The sequence below is a fragment of the Podarcis raffonei genome, chromosome 12 (assembly GCF_027172205.1).
Source record: "Podarcis raffonei isolate rPodRaf1 chromosome 12, rPodRaf1.pri, whole genome shotgun sequence".
Classification (NCBI taxonomy): Eukaryota; Metazoa; Chordata; class Lepidosauria; order Squamata; family Lacertidae; genus Podarcis; species Podarcis raffonei.
The window spans coordinates 28,449,892-28,477,278 of NC_070613.1; the positions used below are offsets into that span (position 1 = coordinate 28,449,892).

At 41.0% G+C, this 27,387-nt stretch overlaps 1 protein-coding gene across 6 annotated transcripts in view; it reads left to right on the plus strand.

Moving 5' to 3' along the window:
• The window catches only part of DYNC1I1 (dynein cytoplasmic 1 intermediate chain 1), a 222,943-nt gene that overhangs the window by 142,799 nt on the left and 52,757 nt on the right, over positions 1–27,387 (plus strand). For all 6 annotated transcript variants that reach the window (XM_053359118.1, XM_053359121.1, XM_053359124.1 and 3 more), the window contains 4 exons: positions 15,097–15,243; positions 21,373–21,486; positions 22,316–22,449; positions 22,762–22,906. In XM_053359118.1, the coding sequence (XP_053215093.1) occupies positions 15,097–15,243; positions 21,373–21,486; positions 22,316–22,449; positions 22,762–22,906 (540 nt within the window). The remainder of the gene's footprint in view (positions 1–15,096; positions 15,244–21,372; positions 21,487–22,315; positions 22,450–22,761; positions 22,907–27,387) is intronic.

Here is a 27,387-nt window from a genome sequence, read left to right on the forward strand (position 1 = left end):
CACTCCATTGGCTTAGGGTAATGTCCAAGAGGCAGGCTGAGTCATCATTAATCCCCAAACAGCTGGAATGCAGGGGTGTGGCAAGGAGGTATGGAGATTCCAAAGCCGTTTAAGCACTCCTAAAATACCTTATTAGAAATTGAGCACAGGGCAGTGTTCTTAATTGGGACTACTTCCTCCCCAGGGATTTGGTGGGGTAGGGGGATTTGATTCTGTTTCCATTTGTATAAGAAACTATCAGATTTGCACTTCTTGAGAACACAGTTCTTTGAAATGGACACTTTTACCATTTTTGTGATGCAGTTATCCAGTGATACAATGTGTGCAACATGGCATATACTGGGAGAAAAATGGCATAAAGTTGTATTTTATTTATTTATTTCATAAGATGTGTGTGTGTATATAAGTGTGTGTGTGTGTGTGTGTATTTATATATATATATATGTATATATGTATATAGATATATATATGGACACACACACACACACACATACACACACACACACACCACTTGGTGGTAAGGGGAGGCGGAACCCTCAAAGCAGGTTACAACATGCAAATAAGGGTGAAAATAATGCCAAAAAATGCATTATATTGTTGCAGTTGCTCACAAAAATGTAGGCTTTAAGGTTACAAAAATAGGCATATTAGGAAAAAATATGTTGATGAATTTTAAGGAGAGTTTTAAAAACATACCACAAATTACCGTGAAAATGTGGAAAACTGAATTTAAGACTGGAAAAATGGGGAACTGAGAGGAAAGTGAAATTGACACATCCGAACGTCACTATGAATCCTCCCCCCCCCACCGCCCGTGTCGATTTCATACCCACAAAGAAACCTGACATTAGTATAACAAAGAAGTTGCCGCGGAATTTTTGTCTCCTCTTCCACAGCAGTTTGCTAGCCACACTGTCCGTGATAAGCATTTCTTGGCTTGCCTTTTTGTAGCACAATTTCCCTTTTAGCTTGGTCTGAATTCTAGGCAATGGCTTTACCTTATGTGAGATGCCTCTGTGGGAGTCCTCGGCAAACAGTGGAGCATCACACTGCGTTATCTGGCACGAGATGGAGAACAGTTACTGCTTTGAAATGCTCTAGCGTCTCCAAAAGCCAAGGGATCCATCACTAAAAGCCTGGCTCCAACTGTCCCCTACTCTGGGTCTAAAATCAACAGCCTCCCACCCACTGACCCCACAGCAGGATGACTGGCAACCTACTTCCCCCCAAAAAAGAATCTTTGTATGAGAACAACATTAATTTAATGATGATTAATATCCCATACATTCTGCAAAGTGAAGCTAAAAGCATTCAATCACTGGTTGAAGTATTGAAATTTTCCCTGGAAGATTGATCACAGAGGGGCAGTGACCTTTTAAGAAATTAACAAAGGGGAAAGCATATGGATTCACCGCATGAACTCAGAAAATAGGAATGAATTAGCTCCGTGCAGTATAAAGACACTGCGTATACCTTAAATCTACCTATCACAATAACACAATTTCATTATTAACATTTTTTATTTCTAAAGCACCTCCTGTCGGCGGATTTGGGTGATCAGGTTGAGCCTTTAGCAGTAAAATACACAAGCACAGCTTCTTATACCTCACAATAATATGCTTTTTAAAATAAATTTTAAAAAGACCAATTCTAGTTATCTAAGCTGACTAAACTATTGGCTGAGGTTCCAAGGTAATAAGTCTCAGCAATTAATATTTGAGATATTGTACAAAAATGTAATAATGGCACCAGTCCAGAGGTGCCCAGGTAGCTGAATGTACATTGCTGTACCATATGATATATCTGCACGGGGCAGATAACCTGTTCTGCTAGCTTTGGCACCTCTGATTTCCCATGAGGAAGGGGATACTAGTCTTATGGCCCTCCTGTTGAACTACAACTCCCACCAGACCCAGATAGCATGGCTAGTGGCAAAGGATGATGGGAATTGTAGTTCAACATCTGCAGGACCATAAATTAGTGAATCCTGCTATGAGGGGTAATAGGCTGTCTCAAATCTGCCCGCCTTGCCCTAAACAGGTGATTGGAGCTATTAGAGCTGACAGCGGCAATCATCTTTTGGACACTGTACCAGAGAACATAAATTTTCATAGTCCAGTAGGGGTGACATTTGGAGCCCTCTGCCCCCTGCTAGCACCCTTTTGTGAAAGAGCCTGCCAAGAGCAAAAAAAAAGCAAAGTATGACAGCGAGCAAATGAATTCAGCAGCCCAGATCAAACAGTGCAATGCACAGTCTTGAATTGAAACTTTCTGGTTGCTAGTGAAAACAGACATCCTGTTGATCAAATTAGGTTGAAACTTGTAAGGGTATTACAGTGGTACCTCGGGTTAAGAACTTAATTCGTTCTGGAGGTCTGTTCTTAGCCTGAAACTGTTCTTAACCTGAGGTACCACTTTAGCTAATGGGGCCTCCTGCTGCCGCCGTGCGATTTCTGTTCTCATCCTGAGGTAAAGTTCTTAACCTGAGGTACTATTTCCAGGTTAGCGGAGTCTGTAACCTGAAGCGTCTGTAACCTGAGGTACCACTGTACATTAAGCGCACGTGCAACAAAGGCATCAGACAATGTTGATACAGCGTAAAAAAAATTAAATCCACTTCTGGTGGCAGTAGTCAGTGTATGCGGGTGTGCATTGAGTGACAGACGGTAAGGCACTTCTGTGTCTATCCAGTATAGGACTTGCACTGTAGTGGTTGAATGTGGAAAGAACTCAGATCTATATCCACATCCAAATGTTGGCCAGCATGCCCGTATGCATCAACATGCACATAAGGCAGAACTTTTGAAGGGTTTGCAGTGGCGTAGCGTGGGGGTGCAGGGGGGGCCGGTCGCACCGGGCGCAACATCTGGGGGTTAGGGTTAGGGGGCACAAATCCACGGTTTAGGGGGCGCAAATCCACGGGTTAGGGGGCGCAAATTACTTGCCTTGCCCCGGGTGCTGACAACCCACGCTACGCCACTGAGGGTTTGGGAGAGGGGTTGGGCTCAAGATCCTATGTCCATCCCATGAAGCCTCACATTTTTTCTGCAAAATTGGGGGGACCTCCAGTAAGCAGGAAACTCTTCCCGACACATATTTTGCCTCATTTTCCCACCCACAGGACTCCCTGTTTTAAAGCAGGAAGAATGATCATAAATATAAGGTTTGCACACACACACATCCCACACACGTATAGTCTTAAAATTATATTCAAAAGGAGTTTAGATGGGGAAAGTGTGTGGGCAAGAGTTAAAATCAAAACAGTGAAGGGAGGAAATGGCAAACAAATGTACCATTAGGAAAGTAAGAATGCTTTTTGTTCAAAAGGGGGGGGGGCGGGGAATCCTTCCTATTGGAACAATCAAAATATTTTCTTTATCCATAAAATAATATTTATTAAGCCTGGATTAAGATCCATCCTGAATTCATTTTGACAGCTCGTATAACAAATTTGTTTAGTATTTTTGTGGTTACGACTTCTCCTTTGCACTGCAGTTTCTTATTGTTCATGGACACATAGCAAATGGCTAAGGATTTTATAATGGAGAACATGGTTAACATTTGCTCTCATGTGTTTGAAATGTGACTCTGGATGGCTGGAAAGAGAAATATTTGAATTAAGTCACCCATAAGCTAAGGATTTGTAATAAACCTTTGTCCTGAGAGCCGCTTTAATTTATTCTGAGGTCTCTGCTGTTTTCAGCTCAGTCTAGGGCCTGCCCTGCTGTTAGGCAAAGGGAGGCAGCTGATTCAGGCGGCAGATGCCAGGCTGCTGCAGCAGAACCCACAACCCTTGCCTGCTACCCTCAGGTATGGTGGAGGAAGGATGTCGTTCCATCACTATTGTTGAAGGAAGATTCAGCTGCCAGTCGAAGCAGATTTTGTACATGGAATACGGGAAGGCAGGGGAGGGGAATATCGTGTCCACCTCAGGCAACCTCAGTCTTAAGCCAACCCTGGCTTAGTCTAGTCTCTGCCTGCAATATTGGGAAATAATATGAGCATAGCAGTGTGATGTACAGGTAAAGTAGCACTCTAAGATCTCAGTTTTAGGCCATGATCCAGATAACCTGCTCTGCATATGCTTGCAGGCTTTGACGTATGGCATGGCTGTTTTCGACTATGTAAGCAGCATATCTTGCAAAAATATGAGCAAGGAAAACCAAGCCACATCTGCAATTGTATCTCTTAATTGTGGCCACATTTATTATTTAGTTGGTGGGGGGTGGGATAGGAAGAAAAAATTATGTAGGAAAGCACTTGCAATTATTTACATTTACTTTTATGTAATATCTGCTGGTGAAACTGTCATTCTGTTTTATTATTTCCTTATTTATTTTGCATGATAATTTATTAAATAATAACATGTTCTCAGAGCAATGAAATATTCCCAAAGCTGAGAATGATATATTGCAAGATAATGTCAGTAAAAACTTCAAACAGAAATAACAACAACACCTGAACAAGGTTTTCAAGGCCTTTTTAGTCAAAGATGTTATTTTTATTTCAGTCAATATCGATAATAAGCAATCTTTTCTGCTTCAGAAACTGGCAAAAAGATATTTCTAAGCTTGTCTGGAATGGGGAAAAGCCTAGAATAAAATATAAAATACTTATAGATACAGAAGATTTAGAAGACTTTTCCCTTCCAGACTTGAAATTATACTACGAAGCAGCTTGCATCGCGTAGATTCGGGATTGCACTAAATTAGAAAGAGATGAAATACTGGATTTGGAAGGACGTGATAATAGATTTGGTTGGCATTCATATTTATGGTACGGGAAAGATAAAAAAAATAAAGGTTTTCATAATCTTATAATAAGAAAAGCACTTATAAAAGTTTGGAATAAATATGAAGACTTTCTAGAACCAAGAACTCCATGGTGGCTCTCGCCGGTGGAAGCATTAGCATTAAAACCACTTAGTAAGGGAGGAAATTGGCCGACATATAGAGAATTATTAATAAAGGCGCAAAAAGGATTAAGGCTGAAAGGATATGAGGAATTGAAGACCTTTTTACAAAGCTGGTTACATCATAGACAATTAAATGAACATGTTTAGGAAGACAGTAAGAAAGGTTTCAGTTATACCAGCTTCAAACTTTCAAAAAGAGATAGTCAAGAGTGACACAAAATTACTTTTAAAAAGTATAATCTTCTACTTTATGGGGAAACATTAGATGAAATGGTAAAGTCAATACAAATAAAGTGGGCTCAGGATTTAGGTCATAATATACAATTTGAAGATTGGGAAAAGATGTGGAAGGTGAATCTAAAATTTACAGATTGTATCTTACTGAAAGAATTATATGAAAATGATGTATAGATGGTATATAACACCAGAGAAAGTGTATAAAAAGGGATCAAAAACTTGTTGGAAATGTAAAGAAAATGATGGTACATTCTATCATATGTGGTGGGAATGCAAAAAGATTAGAAATTATTCGGAAATGATATATAATGAATTGAAAAAAATGTTTAAAAAGACTTTTGTTAAGAAACCAGAAGCATTCCTCCTATGAATTTTAGACCAAGATGTAAAAAAAGAAAATTGGAAACTATTTATGTATGCAACAGCGGCAAGAATTATATTAGCACAAACTTGGAAGACAGAAGAACTACCAACAAAAGAACAATGGCAAGGGAAACTTATGGAATATGCAGAACTGGCAAAACTAACAGAAAAATTACATGAAAAGGACAACAAAGACTTCAAAAGAGAATGGGAACCATTTAGAACATGTATGAAGAGGCAACATAAAGAAATGGACTCATTGGCAGGGTTTGAGTAAACAATCACAACTCTATACAACAAAAAATAAGACTATATGTATTGGGAAAATTTTGGGGAAACAATACGCAGGGTGAACAATATGGAAATAAAACAAAACAGGAGTATGAGGGAAGTCCAGGGGAGTAGGGTGGAAATATGAAAAATTGTTAGAAGTATACATGGAAAAACCAATTATTATTATTATTTTAAAGGCCTTTTTAGTCAGACCAAGTTCCTTGATTTGGTGGGTTTCTTGTTGCGGGTGGTTCCTCAAACCTGGGGCTATAACAGAAAAAGACCTCAGTTGTTGCTCCTCATTTTACAGTAGTAGGCGGCAGCACTCACAAGTTGTCTGTCATTAGTGAATCTCTGTGTATGGGAAGGTACATATGGTTCTGTTTATGATATTCAGTGTTTACTTTTCTCCATATTCTTTCTTCTTTCCAAAATTTAATAAGAATAAAATTAAAAAATAGCCCTAATCTGCTTGACCCTACCATAGCAAAGAGCCTTCGCCCCATTACCAGACTCTGGAACTTTCTAGAACTAGGTTTTCTTTTAGGGCGAGTGTGCTGTAATATACATTATAGCTGACATTTCAACTATGTTTATTGCCCCTTCTCAAACGAAGTGGTCTGAGCAACTGGCATATCTGGGTTTTCTGCTACACCTCTACTTATCTCCCAAACTAGCAACATAGCTCAGTGCAATGTTCAATTAATTTTAGATTATTTCTAATTACCCACTGACACGACTTGTAAATGATACATTAGTGGAAGGGATGGCTTTGGGCAAATATAATAGTCTGTCAGTCTTCCCCAGAAGCTATAATTAAATCAAAAGATAAGAAGAGATTACTGTAATTATTTTGACAGTGAACTGATAGAAGTGTGCCCAAGTGACACAGATTGAAGAGCACCAAATGTCAATTGCTTAGAAACAATTAGGGTAAAGCACGAAATGTAAACATGTGCTTATCTATCCTTAGATCTCCTCTGGGCTACTTGCTAAAATTGCCCCGATCATTGATGAGGTCTTAAGGTTCAACCAAACTCTGCACAGAAGAGGATTCTGATGACTGTGGTGGTTGTACATGATTTGTAAACTCGTTGGTCTTGTAGTTTGGGCACCACCAATGTCCAGTTCAGTTCTCAAAGAAGACTAGAGCAACAGCAACAGGTTTTAAAGAAAATGTGCTCAGACATCAGAATGCAACATTTTTTCCTTATAATAAATGAAAGATGCAAAGCATACAAGGTTCTGCTTTTGAAGGCAGAAAGTACTCAGAAAGCTTTTGAATTACATATTTCTCTTAGGTCCACATTTTGGTGTATTTATACTGTATTTCTTTAGCTGTTTATTCTGCAAGATGAAAAGTTCTCGTGTAAATCAGAAGCTTGCTTACCCCTACACCACAAGACTTTGATCAAATTAAATATATCCCATACCTTATTTCTGTGTTCTGGACATACCCCAGCCATCAACATGAAGCCTTAATGTTTGGATTGCCAAGGCTTTCCTCCTCTGCTTCCTCCCTGCTATGCTTCCAGGGTCGCGGTTTGAGAAGTCACATATCCTTTTGGTAATACCCATGTTGAATATCAAAAAGAAACAGGGTGACAGAGAACAGGGTACCACTGTCTGCCAAAAGTGGCAAATGAGAGACCCAGAGTAGCAGGTTTGCAAGATGGCCTATCAGACAACGCCTAATTTGGACAGCATGCTAAACCATTGTTTATTGTGATGGAAATAACCCTAGTTGAGTCTTGGCTTGTGTGCTCTCCCCTCCTTTTCGATGACATGGAGTTCTGAAGCCTTTGCTTCCATATTTTTATTAACCATAGTTTGTCATCCCTTCTGAACCCAGCAAACTATGGTTGATCTTTACCGTTACAAAAAAAAAGTCCAGTTCAAATCGTGTGTTTAAAAACTGGCTTATTTCAATAGAGAGTTAAGAGTAACCACAGTTTAGGATTTGGACATAATTCTAAACTGATTTATTGAAAGCTTCCAATCCTTGCCTCACAGCTGTACTGGGTGTGTTTTTGCCCCAGGCTTTCCTAGGCTTGTTTTTATCCCTCTGAACCCTAGTTTAGCATTACATCTGAACAGAGTCAATATGTGGCACGATTATAAGCATGTTTGCTTAGAAGTAACTCCCACTGAATTACTCCCTACTAAATGTGCAAAGTGTGAGGAAGAAGTGTTCCTATGTCTTTTTAAGGTAAAGGTACCCCTGCCCGTACGGGCCAGTCTTGACAGACTCTGGGGTTGTGCGGCCATCTCACTTAAGAGGCCAGGGGCCAGCGCTGTCCGGAGACACTTCCGGGTCACGTGGCCAGTGTGACAAAGCTGCATCTGGCGAGCCAGCGCAGCACACGGAAATGCCGTTTACCTTCCCGCTAGTAAGCGGTCCCTATTTATCTACTTGCACCTGGGGGTGCTTTCGAACTGCTAGGTTGGCAGGCGCTGGGACCGAACGACGGGAGCGCACCCCGCCGCGGGGATTCGAACCGCCGACCTTTCGATCGGCAAGCCCTAGGTGCTGAGGCTTTTACCCACAGCGCCACCTATGTCTTTTTACTCACCAGTAATTTCCTACACTATTTATGCATCTTATGTGATAAATAAACCAGGAATTTCATCAAAAGCCCTCATATTTGAGGTCAGCAGAAACTACACAGGATTTTCATATGACTTTACTTTCTGTGAGAAATGAAAAATAAAAGTGTTGAGAAAGGAAATGTAAAACCTGACTTAAGAGCCTTTTGTTTGAGTTTGGTTATGGACACTTTGTGAATTATTACAGACAATTCATTTTGACTTATCACACCGAGTTTCTTGACTTGGAAGAACCCCAAACACAACTGAGTTAACATAGGGATTGAGTTACCACTTACTTAAAAAGGAGGGTGGTCTCACCAGGGCAGAATGGAGTTCATTAACAGGCTGAGGCACTTTCTTTGTAGCTACCTGTGTTGTACTTAACCCTTTTAACATCAGACGTTTAGTTCAATCAAATACTTTTTGACAAAAATGAAAAGTGAGAATTCTCACATTGGATTTCTGACCTTGGATAAAAAGAAAATGATATTTATTGCTATTTATTATTATTTTTAATAGGATCCAAGTTCAAAGCTGTATGACTTACTATAAATTAACTGTGGTGAAGCAGGGCAGTTAATCTAATTCTTTGTGCTCTCTATTTTTTTTTTTTTTACAAAGGAAAGTTGCTTGTTTGAAACATTTTGTGTACTTACTAGGGCCAGATTTACGCTATCCTTTCAATCACTATGATACCACTTGAAACAGTTATGTCTTTTCCCAAAGAATTGTTAGGAGGCTTCCATTCCTTTTACAGAGCTACAGTTCCCAGGGAAGAGGCTTTGATTATTGCTAAATCACTTTGGGAATTGTAGCTCTCCTAACAACTCTCAGCTCTCTTAACAAAAAATTACAGCTCCCAGAATTCTTTGGGGAAAGTCATGACTATTTAAAGTGCTGTCATAGTGCCTTAAAACCATGGTGTGAATGCTACCTAGTAGACTGTAGAATGCGATGTGTGGAACGAAGAGAAGGAGGGAATTGTGGAAGCTGTTTTACGTGACCCATTGTGTTCTTCAGTTTAAATTTGTGGTTTTAAATCATGTCAGGGCTCCTTTGAGATGTGCCTGGTATGGAATTGTGTGATTCAAAACAAAGTTGTATCTTTACAGTGATGTTTCTGGAATTTATTATGCAGAATGCTGAAATACTTTCTGTTTGGTTCCATATGGTTGTCATCAAAACTCAGTTCACTTTATTTCTTACTGGGCGCTTCCAGACTGTTGCCATTTTGAGGTGGGATTCAATTACATACCGGCAAATTGAGGTAGCATAATTGAAGTTGATTTTGAGCTCTTGAGCAACAAAGCCACCCCCCTCATAGGACTTCTTACAGTAAGAAAAGTGATAGGAAAATGCAGTAGAAAGTGTGGGATGACACTGATATGACACATCGTATAGCCTCCCCTCAAACAAATAAGGATGAATGCTTAATAAACAGCTTGCTTGGAAAGAGACCATTGATGAATATTTGTATTTTATTAGACCAGCAAGTTGGTTAGCAGGTTATAAGGTTTGAACTCACTGGCCTGTAACATTGGTGCAGTCCCATAGAGATAAATTAAATAATGCACATTGTAAAGGTCATGATTCTGTCTTTTAAGTGTCTCAGAAAATAATCTGCTGGGTTGAGTTGCCAAAGTAAGCCACAAAGCTACGTAACACAATGTAGCTCTTTGAATTATTAAATTGTGTTACGTAACTTTGTGGCCTGCTTAAGCAGCTCAGCCCAGCAGATTTAGGGACACAGAGAGCAACGTCATTCCATCAGTTTGTCCTTTGCACGACATGGTTTAGGGTGCAGGCCTTCCATTTTGAACAAGGCTGTATGTGAAGAAAATGGCTTCTCTTTAGAAAATGCAGCCACTGGGATTTGACACTCGCCGCAGCAGAGATTCAGCGCTCGTGCATGCTGCTGCTGTGTACCTGCATTATAAACTCCCTCCCGAAGTCTCTGGATTTCCTGACGCACCATTCTGCTCCTTTCAAGGACTTAGTACTTTTTCAATAAAAATAAATAAATTCAATTTGTGGCTCTATTTCAAGTCAGTTGGTTTGATGGTATAAGTAGAGCGGTACCAGTTTTGGATTTAGAGAGCTGTGTGGCTAAATCTCTTTTCATGTGGTTGCCGGAGACATTCTTAGAAACCCCAAACATTTTTGAAGATCCTCAACTGGAGACATTCACAATTCTTCCCTCCCTTTTTACCATTAATCCTTCATGTTTTAACAAGCACTGAAGTTAAGGCAGCCTACACTCTTTCCTGTCAAATCGCCCTCCTTCCCTATATCATTTCTCTTGAATAAAGCAATCTGCTCCCTGTAGTCCATACTCTTGTAAATCAAAGGGATAGATGTCAACACATGCCATATGGAAATATAAACTTCCTTTTTTTAATTAAATGGGATTTTGACATTTGGTTTGAAGTGTTTGTTTTTTTTTCTTCCAAAAAAACCCCCTCCTATGCAAAAGGCTATCAACTGTTTTTATTTTTAGTTAAAGTTAATTCCCCCCCCCCCCCGATACTGCAAATAATTTCCAGCTCCAGAATCTTTCCAGTATCCTTCCATAGCTCTTACATAGAAGATAAGATAGCAAGTATTAAAAGCTGTCCACACCTGGAAGAATTCTCACTTCTGAAAAGACATGATTGTAAATATGCTGCCTTTTATTGAAATAAACTTCTGGTGCCTTTCTTTCTGACATGTTTGCTGTTTAAATTACGGAAAACTTTTTATTTTCTCCTTATTTAGCATATGACAGTACTGTCATCCTATTATGCAATGGTAACACAGAGAAGTCTGAAACAAATGGAAACTGCTTTGTTTTGTCTTTTGTTTTCTTTTTGCGGCAAAATTAGGATAAGATTAGGGACCTTATCAGTATTATTCTTACTTTCATCCCACAGGATTTTGAAGACATTGTTAAGGTGAACAAACTTGCAAGAACTGACATGTAGAGGTCAAATAAAAACTCCATACGGGGCAATTGTAGCTCTTTATCTGAGCCAAGACATTTGAGAGAGTGGGAATAATTTCTCTCTTTAGCCGTTATGATTTTATAAGCCTCTGTCAATGCCCACTTTAAAACTCTAAGCTATAATGCATGCTATTTCCTTCTCTGCTGATGTCCACTGGGCTACTGTTGTCAGAAGATAATGCTTTGTTCCATTTGGTAAAGACTAAGGAGGAAATGTGCCGGTACTTTGAATCAAGCAGAGCTGTTGGTTTTTTTATCAGTATCCAGAAAATCTGGTCCTAGACGGTTGTAGCCAAGGAAATTGTCCTGTTAGAGCAAGGATGTTCTCATGCACAACAGCACTTCCTCGCCCTCTTCCTTCGTGCCCCTCCAAATTTATGATGGGAGTTCTCCCAAACACCTGGAGCAAATTTGAGGTGGGGACAAGGAAAAGGGAGAGAAAGGGAGACTTGTTACACAAGTGAAAGTCCTTCAGTGAAAGTCCAGTTGGTGGCTACAACCCACGAACTGGATTCAGCAGTTTAGTTCTTTTAAGGCCAGTTTCCTAGCTCTGATCCCAACCCCCCCCCCCCCCGTTTCCAAGGAATTATATGGGGCCCTTTTCAACTGTCTGAAATGGGCCCTAAGAATAGGGTTGCCGTACTTCCGGAATTTTCTGGACATACCCGGAAAACTGCAGCCTCCAGTATCCTGGAGGAAATTGACGAAATGTCTGGGAAAATCAACAAGTTTTCTGTCTGGATTTTCACTTTTTGAAATATGGCAACCCTACCCTAACAGGACTAAAACGAGATGCTTCTAGGTGCCTTTAAAACCCCGTGGTGCCATTAAGAGTGCAAACAGACCTACAGGCCACCATGTCTTCTGCACACATGGCCTAAATCACGGAACAGCACTGGCCACGTGTGTTTCTGTAATATGGAGGTGCCTGGTGTTTGCTTTGTCAGAAGCTGGAAATACTTCTAAACTCTTCGCATTTCCAGTGCCCACAAATGAAATGAAATGCCCCAGGGAGTGACATTTCTGAAGAAGACACTTCACCAAATGCAAATCTAAATCTCATATTAGAGTAATATTTATTTAGCACTCTTCTCCAGATGGGCCCAGGCAATGGCTGGCAGAAAGCCATCCTGATACATGAACACCAGTATGCGCAGCCAGTTCACACTTCCCATGTGCACATCAGATGTGGGTCCTGAGGTCAGGCTTCCCAACCAAGATAATGTAAATTACTATCTGTTGCAAGCATATCCATCTGCGGTTAAAGGGATGTGCCATCACTAATCCAAATCTGGCCTGCATTAATTCTTCAAAATAAAAAACAGCCTTACCAGGCACAAACGAACATTTTTAGATCTGTATGTACTGCACACAGTAAAGGCAGAGCAAAAATGAGACATGAGGACACAGTATTTAATCCAAATTTCTGTTCCATTGGTGGCAAGCTGGAAGCCTCTGGGATGCTTAGCACATCCCCTCAAATGAAAGATAAAGGAATATACTTTTTATTTAGAACCAGTTTGGCATAGTTCAGACCAGGGTTCAAATCTCCACTCAGCCATGAAGTTCTCTGAGTTACCATGGGTCACCATCTCTCAGCCTAATCTACCTCAGGGGGTTGTTGCTGTTGTTATTTAGGATATGATGTACAAGGCAGAACCTTGAGTTTCTCAGAGGAAAGGTAGAATATATAACAAATAATTTGGGCTATTCTGCACTGTGAAAAAGTACACAAAATTTTATTGACTTTCCAGAAGAATATAATCCTAGCAGATCACACTGTCCTGCAACCAGGGCTATTAGCCACTTCTGATTATTGCAGATCACACCACAAATACATGGTGCTCCTTCCTCTTCAAGACATTATTTAATAAGGCAATGACTACAACCAAAGAACCTCTTCCAATGTGAAAGAACCCATATGTTTTGTACGTCTTACCTTTATTCCCAGTTCCATAAATGTGGAGCTCTTGTTGAATGCTGCAGATTTGGTCTTCTAATTCAGCCGTGGAAACATTTCTACATTAGAGTGCTGTATATATTAGGCAGGAAGCTGACATGAAACTGATGTACCATCTTGACAATTACAAAAAGGGATGGGCATACAATTTTAGGCAGCTGCACCTTCTAAGTTCATTGGGGCCTGGAAGAGCATTACAGTGTAGACACGCATTTGCCTCAGCCCTACACACTTTGTTGGATCAGGGCCCACAAGTCTTCGGTGTGTTTTCTCCTTCACATGGGAATGATGCTGTAAAACAAGAGTGAAGAACCTTCAGATGTTGGAATACAGCTGCCATCATCTCTGAACCATTGGGCATGTTGGCTAGGGCTTATTGGAGTCCAGCAGCACCTGGTGGTGCCCCAACCTGCTGTAAAGTTTTCCAAGAACTTCCCATTGCCCAGGAAAAGCCTTTTTCCAATTACTCGCTATAACCTGTCTGGCTGCAGTTACCATCAATTTTACTGTAAAAATGCAGAAGAGCTAGGGGTGAACCAATGGAGAAAAAAGCTGAATAATATTATAATTTTAGAATATCTATCTGTGAAGATACACAGAATGAAAGGGTTTAAGGTCAGTGAGAAAGAGGAGGATTGGTTTGAGAAGATACTGAATTATTTGGGTAGGTTTGAACAATTTGGGGCAATTAAAATGTTAAAAGTTAAATAAACCTTGTGGATGGAGGACTGTTAACGTATATAAAATTGTACATATGGTTGATTTGAATATGTTATTATTGATTATTTATGCCCAATGTATCAGCCACCGGGGGGGGGGGGTTTCACTGTTTGTGTTTTGGCTTGTTGGTAAAAAAATAAAAAATTTAAACATTAAAAAAAGAAAGAAAAGAAAAGCCTGAAACTATTCTCTGTATTCTTCAGTATACAGGGCTATTTTTCTATCAAAACATTAGGGCAACCTAACTGCCATTTCAGAGAGTGCATTCAGCAGTGCAGATATTGGCTTTAAAAAATCTGCTGCTATTGTCACACAACGTGTGTCATTAGTGACAAAGCATGTGGTTGTCTGATTAAAGCTTTGATATGAAATGATAATACATCAGGCCTGGTCTTCAAGAGTTGTTGCAGCCTGTAGAAATGGAAGGGCAGCTCCACAGCCGCTGATTTTCAAGGGCTCTCTGTTCCTGTGCCACCGATCACAGCGGATATTTCTGCGGGTAAACCTGTGGAAGAGGGCACCCTCTGAAAATGATGGAAGCTACATCTTTTGATCTTGCACTTGACCACTGATGAAACTGCAGTGCTTGGTGGGCAATAACAGCATCAGATAAGCATATGAAACTTTTAGCAGAGGTAAAGGGGAATGGGGGATATTTGATTAATATTTCAATTTTAAAAAAAAACACTTTCGCTTGTTTGAACACCTTAATCAGGTATGGGGAGCCTGTGCCCCCCCAATCCCCCAGATGTTGCTGGACTACAAATCCTATTTCCCCCGACCCTTCACCATATTTGCTGGGGCTGATGGTAGTTGGAAATGACTGGATACTGGTTCAGCATCGCTGACCGAAAGGGTGGAAAGACTGAAAAGAAAGTTAAATTTATGCATACAGATGCATGTGTGAAGCAGCCCTATATTTTGAAAGGTTTTTCAAAGAACAAGGCATCAAAGGAGTATTTGTTTCAGAGTATTAATTCTAGGATTATTTTTCTAATAGAAACAAAAGAAAGAAAGAAAACCCTTCATTCTTCTACCCCTTTTTGCTTTTTGTTCTAGTCTTCTGTGATGTCTGTCTGTTTCGCCCGCTTTCATCCAAACCTGGTTGTCGGAGGGACCTATTCTGGCCAAATCGTGCTGTGGGATAATCGGAGTCACAGGAGGACCCCAGTTCAGCGCACACCCCTTTCTGCAGCTGCTCACACGGTAAAGGATTAAACTCATCATCATTATTTTTAAAGACAAATATCAATAGCAGGATGTTGTGGTGTAATATTTTTGTACGCTAAATAAAATAATAATAATAAAGAGCTTGTAATTTTGAATAGTAAGTGACAGGGTAGACTATCAGGGCTACAAATTCCTTGCCCAGGCAGGGCCTGTGCCTTTAATTATGTCACTCGGCTGGTTGTCTTGCGTACCCCTGCTCCCCATCTATGACCATTAGGACTGTCATTTTACCCTGAAGCAAGTCCAAGGGCAGTGGGTATGTCAACCACTGTATGGAAAGGCCAGAAAGCACTGCACCTTTCCTTGGTGCCTTGATGCAATTCAAGGGAAGAGTGCTTTTCCAGGATCTGGCAACCGTGATTTTGAAGACAGATTCATTTGCAAATACAGTAACGTGCCCATGAGTACCTGACAGAAGTTCCGATTTTATTCTGGTTGAATGGTCCTGCTCTGTTGAGAAATCTGTGATTTAACAATTGCGTCTTTGAGGAGGCTGTAATCAGTGTCCTGGAAAAAAGAGAGAACCTGATAATCCACTTCCACTTTAAAGGAGAACAGCAGTGACTGAGTCCTGCTAAATCGCTGAAGTCTAGAGCATCCCCTGAGGCAAAGAGGGTAAAGTTGCTGAGTTCTGGATTCATAAGGCAGACACTCAACCTTTCTGGATTCATTAAGTGGCCAAATTTCTCCTGAAATAAATATGAGAAGCTCGTCTCATACTTTCTTCATGCCACCCCTTTCTAAGAACAAACTGCAATTGTATGGAAATTGGGACATTCAAAGTTTCCTGCCTCATTTTTGCAGTCAGAAGCTTCTCTGTAAGCAGCTGTTTGCTCTGCCTGAGGAGGAAGGGGACAGACATTTCCATATTGCTTCCTCCCATGAACCATATAACTGCATGGAGGGTGGTAATTTAGAGGGGAGGCTTAATCACCACTATCGGTAGTGTCACTTTCCCAATCAAACTAGCAGCCTCCCATCCAATGGCTGAATTTAGTTACAGAATAAAATAAAACCTGGATATCAGTCTTGATCACCATGTGTAATATGTAGCTTAGCCCTGTGAAAATGGGTATGTTGATACTATACCTTAAATTGCCTTTTAAAAGAAAAAAATAAGATCTCGGTGGGGTCGGGGGAGGGTATAATCACCATAAAATATGACAAGTTATGATTATTTCACAGATCATTTTGCACGAATTGGACTACAAATGCCGGCAGATTGTGGGATGCAGTATAAACTGCACCGGCTTCTTGTATGATTTTCTGTCAAAAATCATTAAAAACTCAACAGTTTTGAGTGCTCCGTGGGGGAATGGACAGTAACAAAGCTTGCTATTTGTTAGAAATAATGAAATGCTGTGATCACCCAACCAATATCCCGGGGCTTTCAGGTCCAGATTGAATTAAACTGATTTTGGTCACTGCTGAATTCGAAAGTCATGATCTAAAAATTGTGACATCCGAGTGTAAAAGATGAATTGTGGTAGCAATGAGGTTAGCGTGCAGCCATTTATTTAAAAAAGGAATATATTGCTCCAAATTTCTGGCATCAGAACACTTGCCGTGCATGAGTAATGCACATCTTAGAGTTAGGTCAATTTAATAAATCCACTGATGGTGTTCCTTTGATGACTAGTCACCAAGCTACACTTGTAAACATTGTCATTTTAGGAAGATGACTTAGTAATATAGGAAGCTTGTGGAGACTATGCAGGTCACTCAAAATGTTGACCTAGTGTTGAAGAAACTGATTTCATCCCCCCCCCCCATCTATTAACACTTGTCAATCCCTGCTGAGAAGTCTATACCTGGGGCACAGGAAATTTGTGCACTAGAAATTACAACTGTTTCAGCTGGAACACAGAAGATGTATTTATAAGCATATGTTGTGTGCATATTACATGTCAAATTCAAACTACTACAAGGATCACATCAGATCCTGGTTAGAAGAGTCTGCCATTCAGGATAAGAAGAAATTAAGACCTATCTTTTATCATGTGTCCATCTTACATTTCAATTATACCAAGCTTTTAAATGACTCTGTAAACCTTGGGGCAGTTTTGGCATGATTCCAGTTGGGAGCAGAATGGATTGCTCATCTTACCACCAGACCAACTTAACATCCACCAGTTGGACAAGATGTTTGCATATGGATTATGCAACTGCTTCCTGGGATTATTAGGGACTAACATTTCTGTGGTTTGGGTCTACACATGTTAGTCTTTATGTGCATAAGCCCTATGTAGTAATTATATTCAATGCATGAATTTCAGGTGACAGGATAGGTAGCAATGGTGGATTGAGTAAACTCTTTGTAGACTCATCTAAATTATTTGCGTAAAGAGAAAGAGTTCAAATATTGTTCTGTGTAAGCCACTTTCCCCATCCATTATTGCAGTAGACTTCAACATTTTCAGACACAGACTAAAAAGGTAAAGGGACCTCTGACTATTAGGTCCAGTCATGACCGACTCTGGGGTTGCGGCGCTCATCTTGCTTTATTGGCCGAGGGAGCCGGCGTACAGCTTCCGGATCATGTGGCCAGCATGACTAAGCTGCTTCTGGCAAACCAGAGCAGCGCACGGAAACGCCGTTTACCTTCCCGCCGGAGCGGTACCTATTTATCTACTTGCACTTTGATGTGCTTTCGAACTGCTAAGTTGTTAGGAGCTGGGACCGACCAAGGGAGCTCACCCCGTCGTGGGGATTCAAACCGCCGACCTTCTGATCGGCAAGTCCTAGGCTCTGTGGTTTAACCCACAGCGCCACCTGCGTACCAGACACAGACTGCCTTTAACCCAAACATGCATTTAGAGATCCATTTCTGGAAAGTGCTGCTGTGACCTTTTTCTTAGATTTATATCATGTCATTCCAAAGAATCCCACCTTGTACCACCTTAGATCAGGCTACAACCTGGTAGTGAGTCCCAATCCACCCTCTGGAGAAACTACGTGTTCCCTTACCACCCCCTTTCGTATCTTGGACTGACTGCAGCTTCCTTCTTACATCGTTTATTCTGTTATCTATCACCAGGTTGGGCACTGCTTTCCTTTTGGATAAAGACAGAGGCAAAGTAGATGCTGACCAATTCCTCCTTCTCTATGTGAGCCAAGAGCATCTCTCTGTCTTCTCCATACATGGGACCTACCTCTTGCTTGTTCCTCCTCTTGCTTCAAACACGGCCAGAAAAAACCTTTTTTATTTTTAAGTATTCCTGTCCTTTTCTTGTTGTGCATGATTTATTTATTTTTATCCCCAACTTTCCTCCAAGGAGCTCCAATGTGGTGTACATGATTCTCGTCTTCCCCATTTTATCCTCACAACAACCCTGCGAAGTAGGCTAAGGCTTGTCTTGTGAATGGTTTAATTCATTAGCTGACTGCGTCTTGCAGCATCCTGGAAAGCCATGGGCTTAAGTGTGCTGATTCTGCCTTGAGACTGAGGCAACCCATTCAATTCCCCCAAAGCAAGCCGTCCGGTAATGCAATACTCACTTTTAAAATTTAATTTTAGTCTGTATGAAAACAAGATTCGCTCCCTTCCCCCACTGGAAAATACGTCCCATGTTGCCACCAACCGCTGGCTTCCAAATTTCCTGAGCTTATCCCTCCGTCTTTGGTGCCAGGATTCACAAGGGAAGAGAGTCCCACCACACATTACTCACTAATTTCCTTTCACACCCACCACACATCTGCATTTGGGATAACAGGAAATTTTAATTAAGCTTTTAAAAACCCTCTAGCATGATGATTTCATTTCCAAAATAAATAAAAGCAAGATGGCATCTTCTCCTCTTGGGAAAAGAGAGAGCCCAGCAAGATTCTCCTCAAAGTACAGTTGGCGTTTCCCCTCCCCCCTCCCCCCGCCTCCCACTCTGCACTCGAAACATCCCTTTCAGTTCTGCAGTGAGACTTATTGCTTATGAAATTGACAAGTGACAGCTCTGATTAAAGCCAGACACTGCATAAAGAGAGTGCTGCAAGGAAAACAGGGAGGCATCCTCGTGCTACTGAATGGTGCTCCACCTATTTGAACTTTGCCTCCTTTCGCCCCTGATGTTCCCTGCTTAAGAGGACCATGTTACCAACCTGTATAAGCACCATAGTGAGGAGGGCAAATGTTCAATAAGCTTTGGTATGAACTGACTCTTGGCTGGGTTGATTTCATAGAGGCACATGCGGAAGGCCAGCTCTGGCTGGTGGAATGAGTAAGAGCTAAGCAAGGGTGGCAATGGAATTGAATAACCCCGCTGGTGCGTGCACACACAATTAGCTTTCTTGTCATGCTGTTTTTCATGTACCCATCCGTGAAACCACATATGAAAAAGATCCAATGGGATTTAAAATGAATAAAGTCCATATAAGATGCTGTAGTCAAATATGCCATCTAACTTTGATTGACCTGCCTTTATTAGGCAATTTCTGGAAGGCAGGAATGACTAGTTGGGGGTTTTTTTTGCTCTTTTTGCAAGCCCTCTGGCAGCAGAGGGGGAACACCAGGACAAAAGATGGGATGCCCACTCCTGTTATGCACGCGCAAGCTGCACATCTAATGCACACCACAGAGAGAGAGACAGATAGACAGAGAGAAACACACACACAAATCCAGGGGCATATGAAGTCTGTTAAACACATACCACAAACGCACATGCAGATAACACACATACAGGGAGGCAGGCAGACACACAGGCCAAACATCACCTCCCTCCTACCACTCATCAGATGTTTGATCAGCCCGTTTGGCCAGAATAAAAGCTAATATGCATGCACACCACTTCCCCATCCTTGTGCTTTACAGATGTTTTAGACTACAATTCCCATCATTCCCAGCAGTTGTCCATATTGGCCGGCACTGATGGGAGGTAGAGGCCAACAGCATCTGAGAGGCAGCAAGTTAGGGAAGGCTGGTGTACACGATTGGTATTATATTCAAACATGTGTTCTTAAAGCCCAATTACCGCTTGGTTTATGAGGACAAGTTAGGCCACATCTAGTTTATTGAACATTGATTCTTGATTTGGTTGCAGGAAGGCTATGCGGCGTGGTGCCAAGCAATTGTTATCGCATACTTCCCAGCACTTTTTCTGGTCACTTCCCTTAACTCAAAAAGTTTGATGCAGGGGGAAGAAAGCAGGTTTGTTGCACAAGGGCCCCAAATCCACTTTCATTGCACAACCTGAATTGTGGTGGAGAAGAGTGCTCTGAGGTGACTTGTGTGCCTGTGCAGTCTGCTGCTGCTGGTCAACTTCAAGGCCCCTGGTCTCCTTCCATCCTTCCCTGGCGTTGGACCAGGGAACTGTTTCAAAGAGAGGACTACTCCAAAAACGAGTCCCTAACAACCCTTCAAATACAGGACTGTCTTACGGAAAGTAGGGCACAAGGCCACCTTAACAGTCAGTCGTCACACACTGGAGACTGTAGGGAAACACAGCTATAGGTATGCTCAAGACCCAGTTCTTCCCTTTGTGGGAGAGAATTGTGGCCCATTGTAAATCTAAAATAATACGATAGCCTGGCACAGTTATTTCAGGTTATCTTCAATGAAAATGAGACCATATATTGGCCTTTGATTAAGAGGTCTTAATGAATTTGTTGACATTCATGTCCATCCCTCGAACGTGTGAAGGAAAATATTTTGTGCAAAGTCCAAGCTGTGTTAGAGATGGTGGCTGCAATACGCCCCCCCCCACTGCACCTATTTTCTTCATTAAATAATACACATTTTTGCTCCGTCTGAAGATTTGTCTCTTTTTTGCTCTTACTTTTCTAGCATCAAACACCATCAGTAGCATGATAATGTATCCCTGCAGGTGAAATTTCCCCCACTTAATCCATTTTCACAGCAGTCATCATTTTGGTTAGTTTATGATGGTGTAAAATGAAGCTTTGAGAGGGAAGGGGGACTTTGGTTTTTGTTGTTGTTTACTCTTGTAAAAAAAATCAAGTTTTTGACAAAACAAAAAAGTTCACAATCCTACCCGGCAAACAAAGGAGTTCTGGGCATTATGTGGCAACCTAATTTCCTTTGCAATCATTTGGATACGTATGTTTTCAAAATGTGAGCAGGCACCCTCTGATTCCAGACATTTTGTGTGTTTTCAGCACCCTGTATACTGTGTAAATGTCGTTGGGACACAGAATGCTCACAACCTCATTACCGTTTCGACAGATGGCAAAATGTGTTCCTGGAGCCTGGATATGCTCTCAACTCCACAGGTGGGTTTGTTTTTACCTACACAAGAAGAAAGTGCTGGAGTTAAAGCTGATACCCACATCATCCCTAAAAGCCCAAACTTCACATCCTATACAAACTAAAACCTGTGGATGCACTTGAAAGAGTGCAGCTTATTTCCAGCAATAGGCTCCTCTAAGAGCCAAAGCCCTTTTCCTCTGCCACAAATCATGTAATCACTGTAATGCGTTAATATGCAGGTCAATTTCAAGTGAAAATGAAATAATCCATTTTAAAGCACAGGTAATCATACGAGTCGCCTGTGGTGAATATCACACTTACTCTACCGCATTCTTTAGCAAATATTGACTAGATAAAGGCAAGACTAGATTGTTGTGTGGCACTCAAGAAAAGTACAGCTTATTATCTGCATCCAGCGACTATCCTAAGCAAGGAGATCATCTCAAAAGTTTGACAAATATTTTTCTGCCCCTTTCGCTCCCCTGCTCTTGTGTTGCTGTAGTCATTGTTGGGTTTGGCACTAACTCTTACCTTTCTAGAAAACATTCTCCTCCAACCTGGTGCCCTGCAGATGTTTAGGACTGCACCTCCTATCCCAACTGGCTATGGCTAATGGAAGTTGTAGTCCATCTGGCTGGAGAAGACTGGGAACAAAGAGCCATTGGCCCATTCAAAATCTAGAATAATGATTCCCAAGCTGTGGCCTGTGGACCACCAGTGGTCCATGAACTTTCTTCAGGTGGTCCACAATGATCAGCTCTCTGTTGTCAATGAAAATTTATTAAGAAAATAGTATTTTATTTCTGTAATATATTCAGAAACAACTCATTGGGGGAAATTCTATTTTGCTAGGAGAGCATGGAGCTGGTGTACAATAAATCCAAGCCAGTGGCAGTTACTGGAATGGCTTTCCCAACTGGAGACGTCAATAACTTTGTAGTTGGAAGTGAAGAGGGCACTGTTTACACAGCTTGTCGTCATGGAAGGTATTTGTGTGTATGTGTGTGTGGTTTTTTTTTTTTTTTTACTAACTGCATTTAGCTCATAGTAGATATCTCTAGGTTGCCTAGGTTACAATAAGGGCCAAAACAGACATGATGAGGGAAGTGGTCATTGTGAATTTCATAGGAGAAGTGATTCTACCTTCTAGCCTTCTACTAGCTTTGTTTCCCTAATCAAAACTCCATACCTGAAGCACTATTAAGGGGGGTGGGGAAGGAATACAGATAGATCCTCAAGATTTGCAGCATTTTCTGGTGTTGGATGTTTCCTAAGTGTACACCTCTCTCCTTATACAGTAAAGCGGGCATTGGTGAAATCTTTGAAGGCCACCAAGGTCCTGTGACAGGAATCAATTGCCACATGGCAGTGGGTCCGATTGACTTCTCCCATCTATTTGTGACATCATCATTTGACTGGACCGTCAAGCTGTGGACTACAAAGGTAAAAGATGGGGTTAGCAGTGCTGGTTTGGGTCTTCAACCTTAACTAATGAGTGGCTGGGGGTGGATTTCATCCTCTTTGGGGCTCTGGCCTAGACAGAGATGGAAACCACTCACTTCCTGCACATCAGATGAGGGGGGAGAGAGCATCGGCTCCCATTCTCAACTGATGTACGTGGAGCAGGGGCCTGTGTGTGTGCCTGTATGTATGTCCTGCACCCATGTGTGTCCTGTGTGTGTCCTGTATTTGTGTGTTTTGTGTGCATGCCTGTGAGAATGTGCATGTGGGGTGTAGGGTGGCCACACTCACTCTTGGCCATGCCCTCTACTAGCATTCATCTCTCTGAAGACTTGGCCAAGGGTGAATGCAGCCCACAGGCCCCCAACATATTCCCGATATAAAAGGAAATGGCTCCTTAGATGGCTCATAGTTCTCAAGAATCAACCCTATACAAGGATGAGCATAGTATCTGCCCATCATATGCAATAATTAAGGCTAGCAGATGATAAAGGATCCAAATGGCCCAGTGTGACATCAACCAGATGGTCTCGGCATCATCCATCGTGCTGTGAAGAGAGGCTGAGAAATGCCTAAGGTCATTCACTGAAGCCAGGATTTGAATTCAGATTTTATTTTTATTTTTTTTATAAAATTTTTATTGGTTTTTCCACATATAATATAAAAACAATACAAAAACAAACACAAACAAACAAACATATAAACATGTATAATTTCATAGATTTTTTCATATACCCAATTTCAGCGACTTCCCCATGCCCCCCTTTTCTGCATCTCTATTTTGAACTTTTTTTCCAGCAACCCCTGATCCAAATTATTATTAATTCCTTTCTTTAACCTCTTTCTTTCCTCTTATCCAATCATTTATCGCTGCAAATCTGTTATGCTTTACCCAAGACATTTTAACACTCAATAATTTTGCAACTATTTTTAAGATAAAGTTTAAATTTCTTCCAATCTTCTTCCGCCGTCTCTTTCCCTTGGTCACGGATTCTGCTCATCATCTCTGCTAGTCCCATGTAGTCAATCACCTTCGTCTGCCACTCTTCCAGTGTGGGTAGTTCTTGTGTCTTCCAATACTTTGCTAGTAGAACTCTCGCTGCTGTTGTAGCATACATAAAAAACGTCCTATCTTTCTTTGACACCAATTGGCCCACCATGCCCAGGAGAAATGCCTCTGGTTTTTTATGAAAGGTACACTTAAGCACCTTCTTAATTTCATTATAGATCATTTCCCAGAAGGCCTTAATCCTTGGGCACGTCCACCAAAGGTGATAGAAAGTACCTTCAGTTTCATTGCATTTCCAACATTTATTATTGGGCGAATGGTAAATTTTTGCAAGCTTGACTGGGGTCATGTACCACCTATAAATCATTTTCATAATATTCTCCCTTAAGGCATTACATGCCGTGAATTTTATACCAGTGGTCCATAACTGTTCCCAGTCAGCAAACATAATGTCATGACCAATGTCCTGTGCCCATTTAATCATGGCTGATTTAACCATTTCATCCTGTGTATTCCATTTCAGCAGCAAGTTATACATTCTAGACAGATTCTTCGTATTGGGTTCTAACAATTCTGTTTCTAATTTTGACTTCTCCACCTGGAAGCCGATTTTCCTGTCCTGTTTAAAAACTTCATTTATCTGATAATAATGTAGCCAATCTCTTACTTTAAACTTCAATTTCTCATAACTCTGGACTGTTTCAAGAAGTGGCAGAAAGATATATCGAAATTTGTCTGGCAGGGCAAAAAGCCCAGAATAAAATTTAAGATATTAACTGATGCAAAAGAAAGAGGGGGGTTTGCCCTGCCGGACTTAAAGCTTTACTATGAAGCAGCAGCTTTTTGCTGGCTGAAAGATTGGCTGGCTGAAAGATTGGCTACTTCTTGAGAACACAGACATTTTGGACCTAGAAGGGTTCAATAACAGATTTGGTTGGCATGCATATATATGGTATGACAAGGTAAAAATTCATAAAAGCTTCAAAAACCATATTGTAAGGAAAGCATTATACAATGTTTGGATTCGATATAAAGATTTGTTGGAAAATAAAACTCCTAGGTGGTTGTCACCAATGGAGGCTAAGGAAGTTAAAAAACTTAATATGGAATCTAAATGGCCAAAATATTGGGAAATTGTAGAACAAGAAGGTGGAAATGTGAAATTACAGAGTTATGAGAAATTGAATTCAGATTTTAACTGCATGTCCACACAAATCTGAATGAAAATGCAGCAGTGTCAAGAATTGCTTCAGATCTAAACTCTGCTTGATTCAGTGCCCGCTGCATTTCCCCCCCATTCGCCTTTGCTTATTATAGCTGCAAAAAGCTTAGAGTGAACTCTGTTGAGCTTTTGGTACCTACTGAAAATGCACCCAGTTTTTGTGTGGGTGGGTTGCAAATTCCCAGTCCTTGAGAGGCTACTGTTTGTTTTGATATGCTTTGAATTACCTTGTTTTAATGTGTTTCTTAAGCTCTGCTTTTTGCTGCCGTAGGATTTGCATGAAGGGCATATATACACACCCACACACCATACTTTTCTGTGCCTGCTAATATTGATGATAGAGCAGGGGAAAGGCCATTGATTTTGTGTGTGTGTGTGTGTGTGTGTGTGTGTGTGTGTGTGTGTAAGTACCAATATGTGAAGGAGTGTGACAACTGCCTGGTGGAGACTGTTTGAAGCTGGCCTGAGAAACTTTACATAGGTTCTGACTTAAGCTTCTGTTCTCTGGGGAGCAGTGGATTTCTTCCTGTGCTCCTTTGTACATGGACCCATGTATTCCAGTTAACCCCAGTCTGATAAATAAGATTGAAACACACAAGCAAATATTAAGTGAAACAAAGAGGCTGTGGCAGGCTGTGGCTAATTTTCCCAGCAAGGGGAAGGCCTGCAGCAAATGTTGTGATGGTTGCCTGTTGCCCACCCCACATCTAAGGAGTCTTGAGTGTATCTCTGTGGGAAAACATGCAGCTAATTGTCGGATGTTTTGCTTGGTGTAATGCTAGGTAAAAATGGTCCTAGTCAGCCTCACAACCATTATGGGGAAGTGGTTTCCATGTGACTTGGTATATCTGGAAGGTTGGTGGGGGGTTTATAAGTTGCTGTGGTCAGATTATCTCCCTGCCTCTTACAGCATTCTTGACCACATCTACACAAAGTGTTTAAAGCACTAGATGGTTGGACAGTGTTCTCGAAACTACCAACATGAGTTTGACCAAACTCCAGGAGGCAGTGGAAGACAGGAGTGCCTGGTGTGCTCTGGTCCATGGGGTCACGAAGAGTCAGACACAACTAAACAACAACAAGAAAAATACTTTTCTAATAGTCATGGCTTCTCCCAAAGTATCATGGAAACTGGAGTTTGTTAAGGGCAGTGGGAGTTGTTAGGAGACCCCTACTCCCTTCGCAGAACTACAATTCCCAGAGTTCCCTGGGAGGACAAATTGATTGTTAAACCACTCAGCCAAACCTGATTTAAACTGCCTTCTTTCAAGAACCTCTAGGAATTTTATTTGTGAGGAATCCAATAATTTTCTGCTAGGACTCCATTCCTATATTGATGTTAATGAGGCATGAGATCATAGCACACCATGAAAGTAGAACCAGGATGCCGAAAAGTCAAGAGATATCCTGGTGGGATGAATCTGTTGAATCTTGTATCTATTTAGGTATTACTGCTTTGAACATGTAAATTGTTTTCTAAAGGCCACCTGCTCATTAAGCTATACTAGGGATTATTAACAAATGTTAATGTGCAGCAATGGCCGTGCTCCTTATCATGTTATCATGCAGAATTATATAATACCACATGAAGAAAAGCAGACTTGAGTCTCTTAGATTTTTTTATCAAAACACCCCATTATTCTGCCTTAAATAATCTTAGCTATGGCTTCAAAAGGAAAGTGTTGGCTTCTGAGAGTAGACTGTACAGGACTGAACAGGATTTCAGGTGCAACTTTTTCTGCTACTTTTGAGCCATTAACTTAAAAACATGTATAGCCTAAATAGCATGGCTGTATAGGAGAATATTCATGTTAGAGATGTCTTGGAAATTTTTATTTGGGGACTGCCCATAAAATACCATTGAAAGAAACAACACCTTGTGGTTTGTTGTCAGCATGGTTCAGACAAATGAGGAGTTAGTATTCTGTTCAAATGCAGCCATGTCACTCTGTTATAGGCAGCCCCCCTAAAATAATTCCATATATGTAATTGTACCAAAAGTATACATTTACATGGATTGTTATATTGGCCTCAGTTTCTTACTTTTAAGGAATAATTTTTTGACTGACATTTTCACTGAAAATGAGTAATGAGAAACATTTTTGCACTTTCTAAAAAGGCCAGCCGAGAGTAAGGATGGAGAACAAGAAGCAAATATTAAGTGAAACAAGAGGCCCTCTCAAAAGAGAGGGGCCCAAAGGAGAGCAAACAAGGGAGAACAATTAATATTGT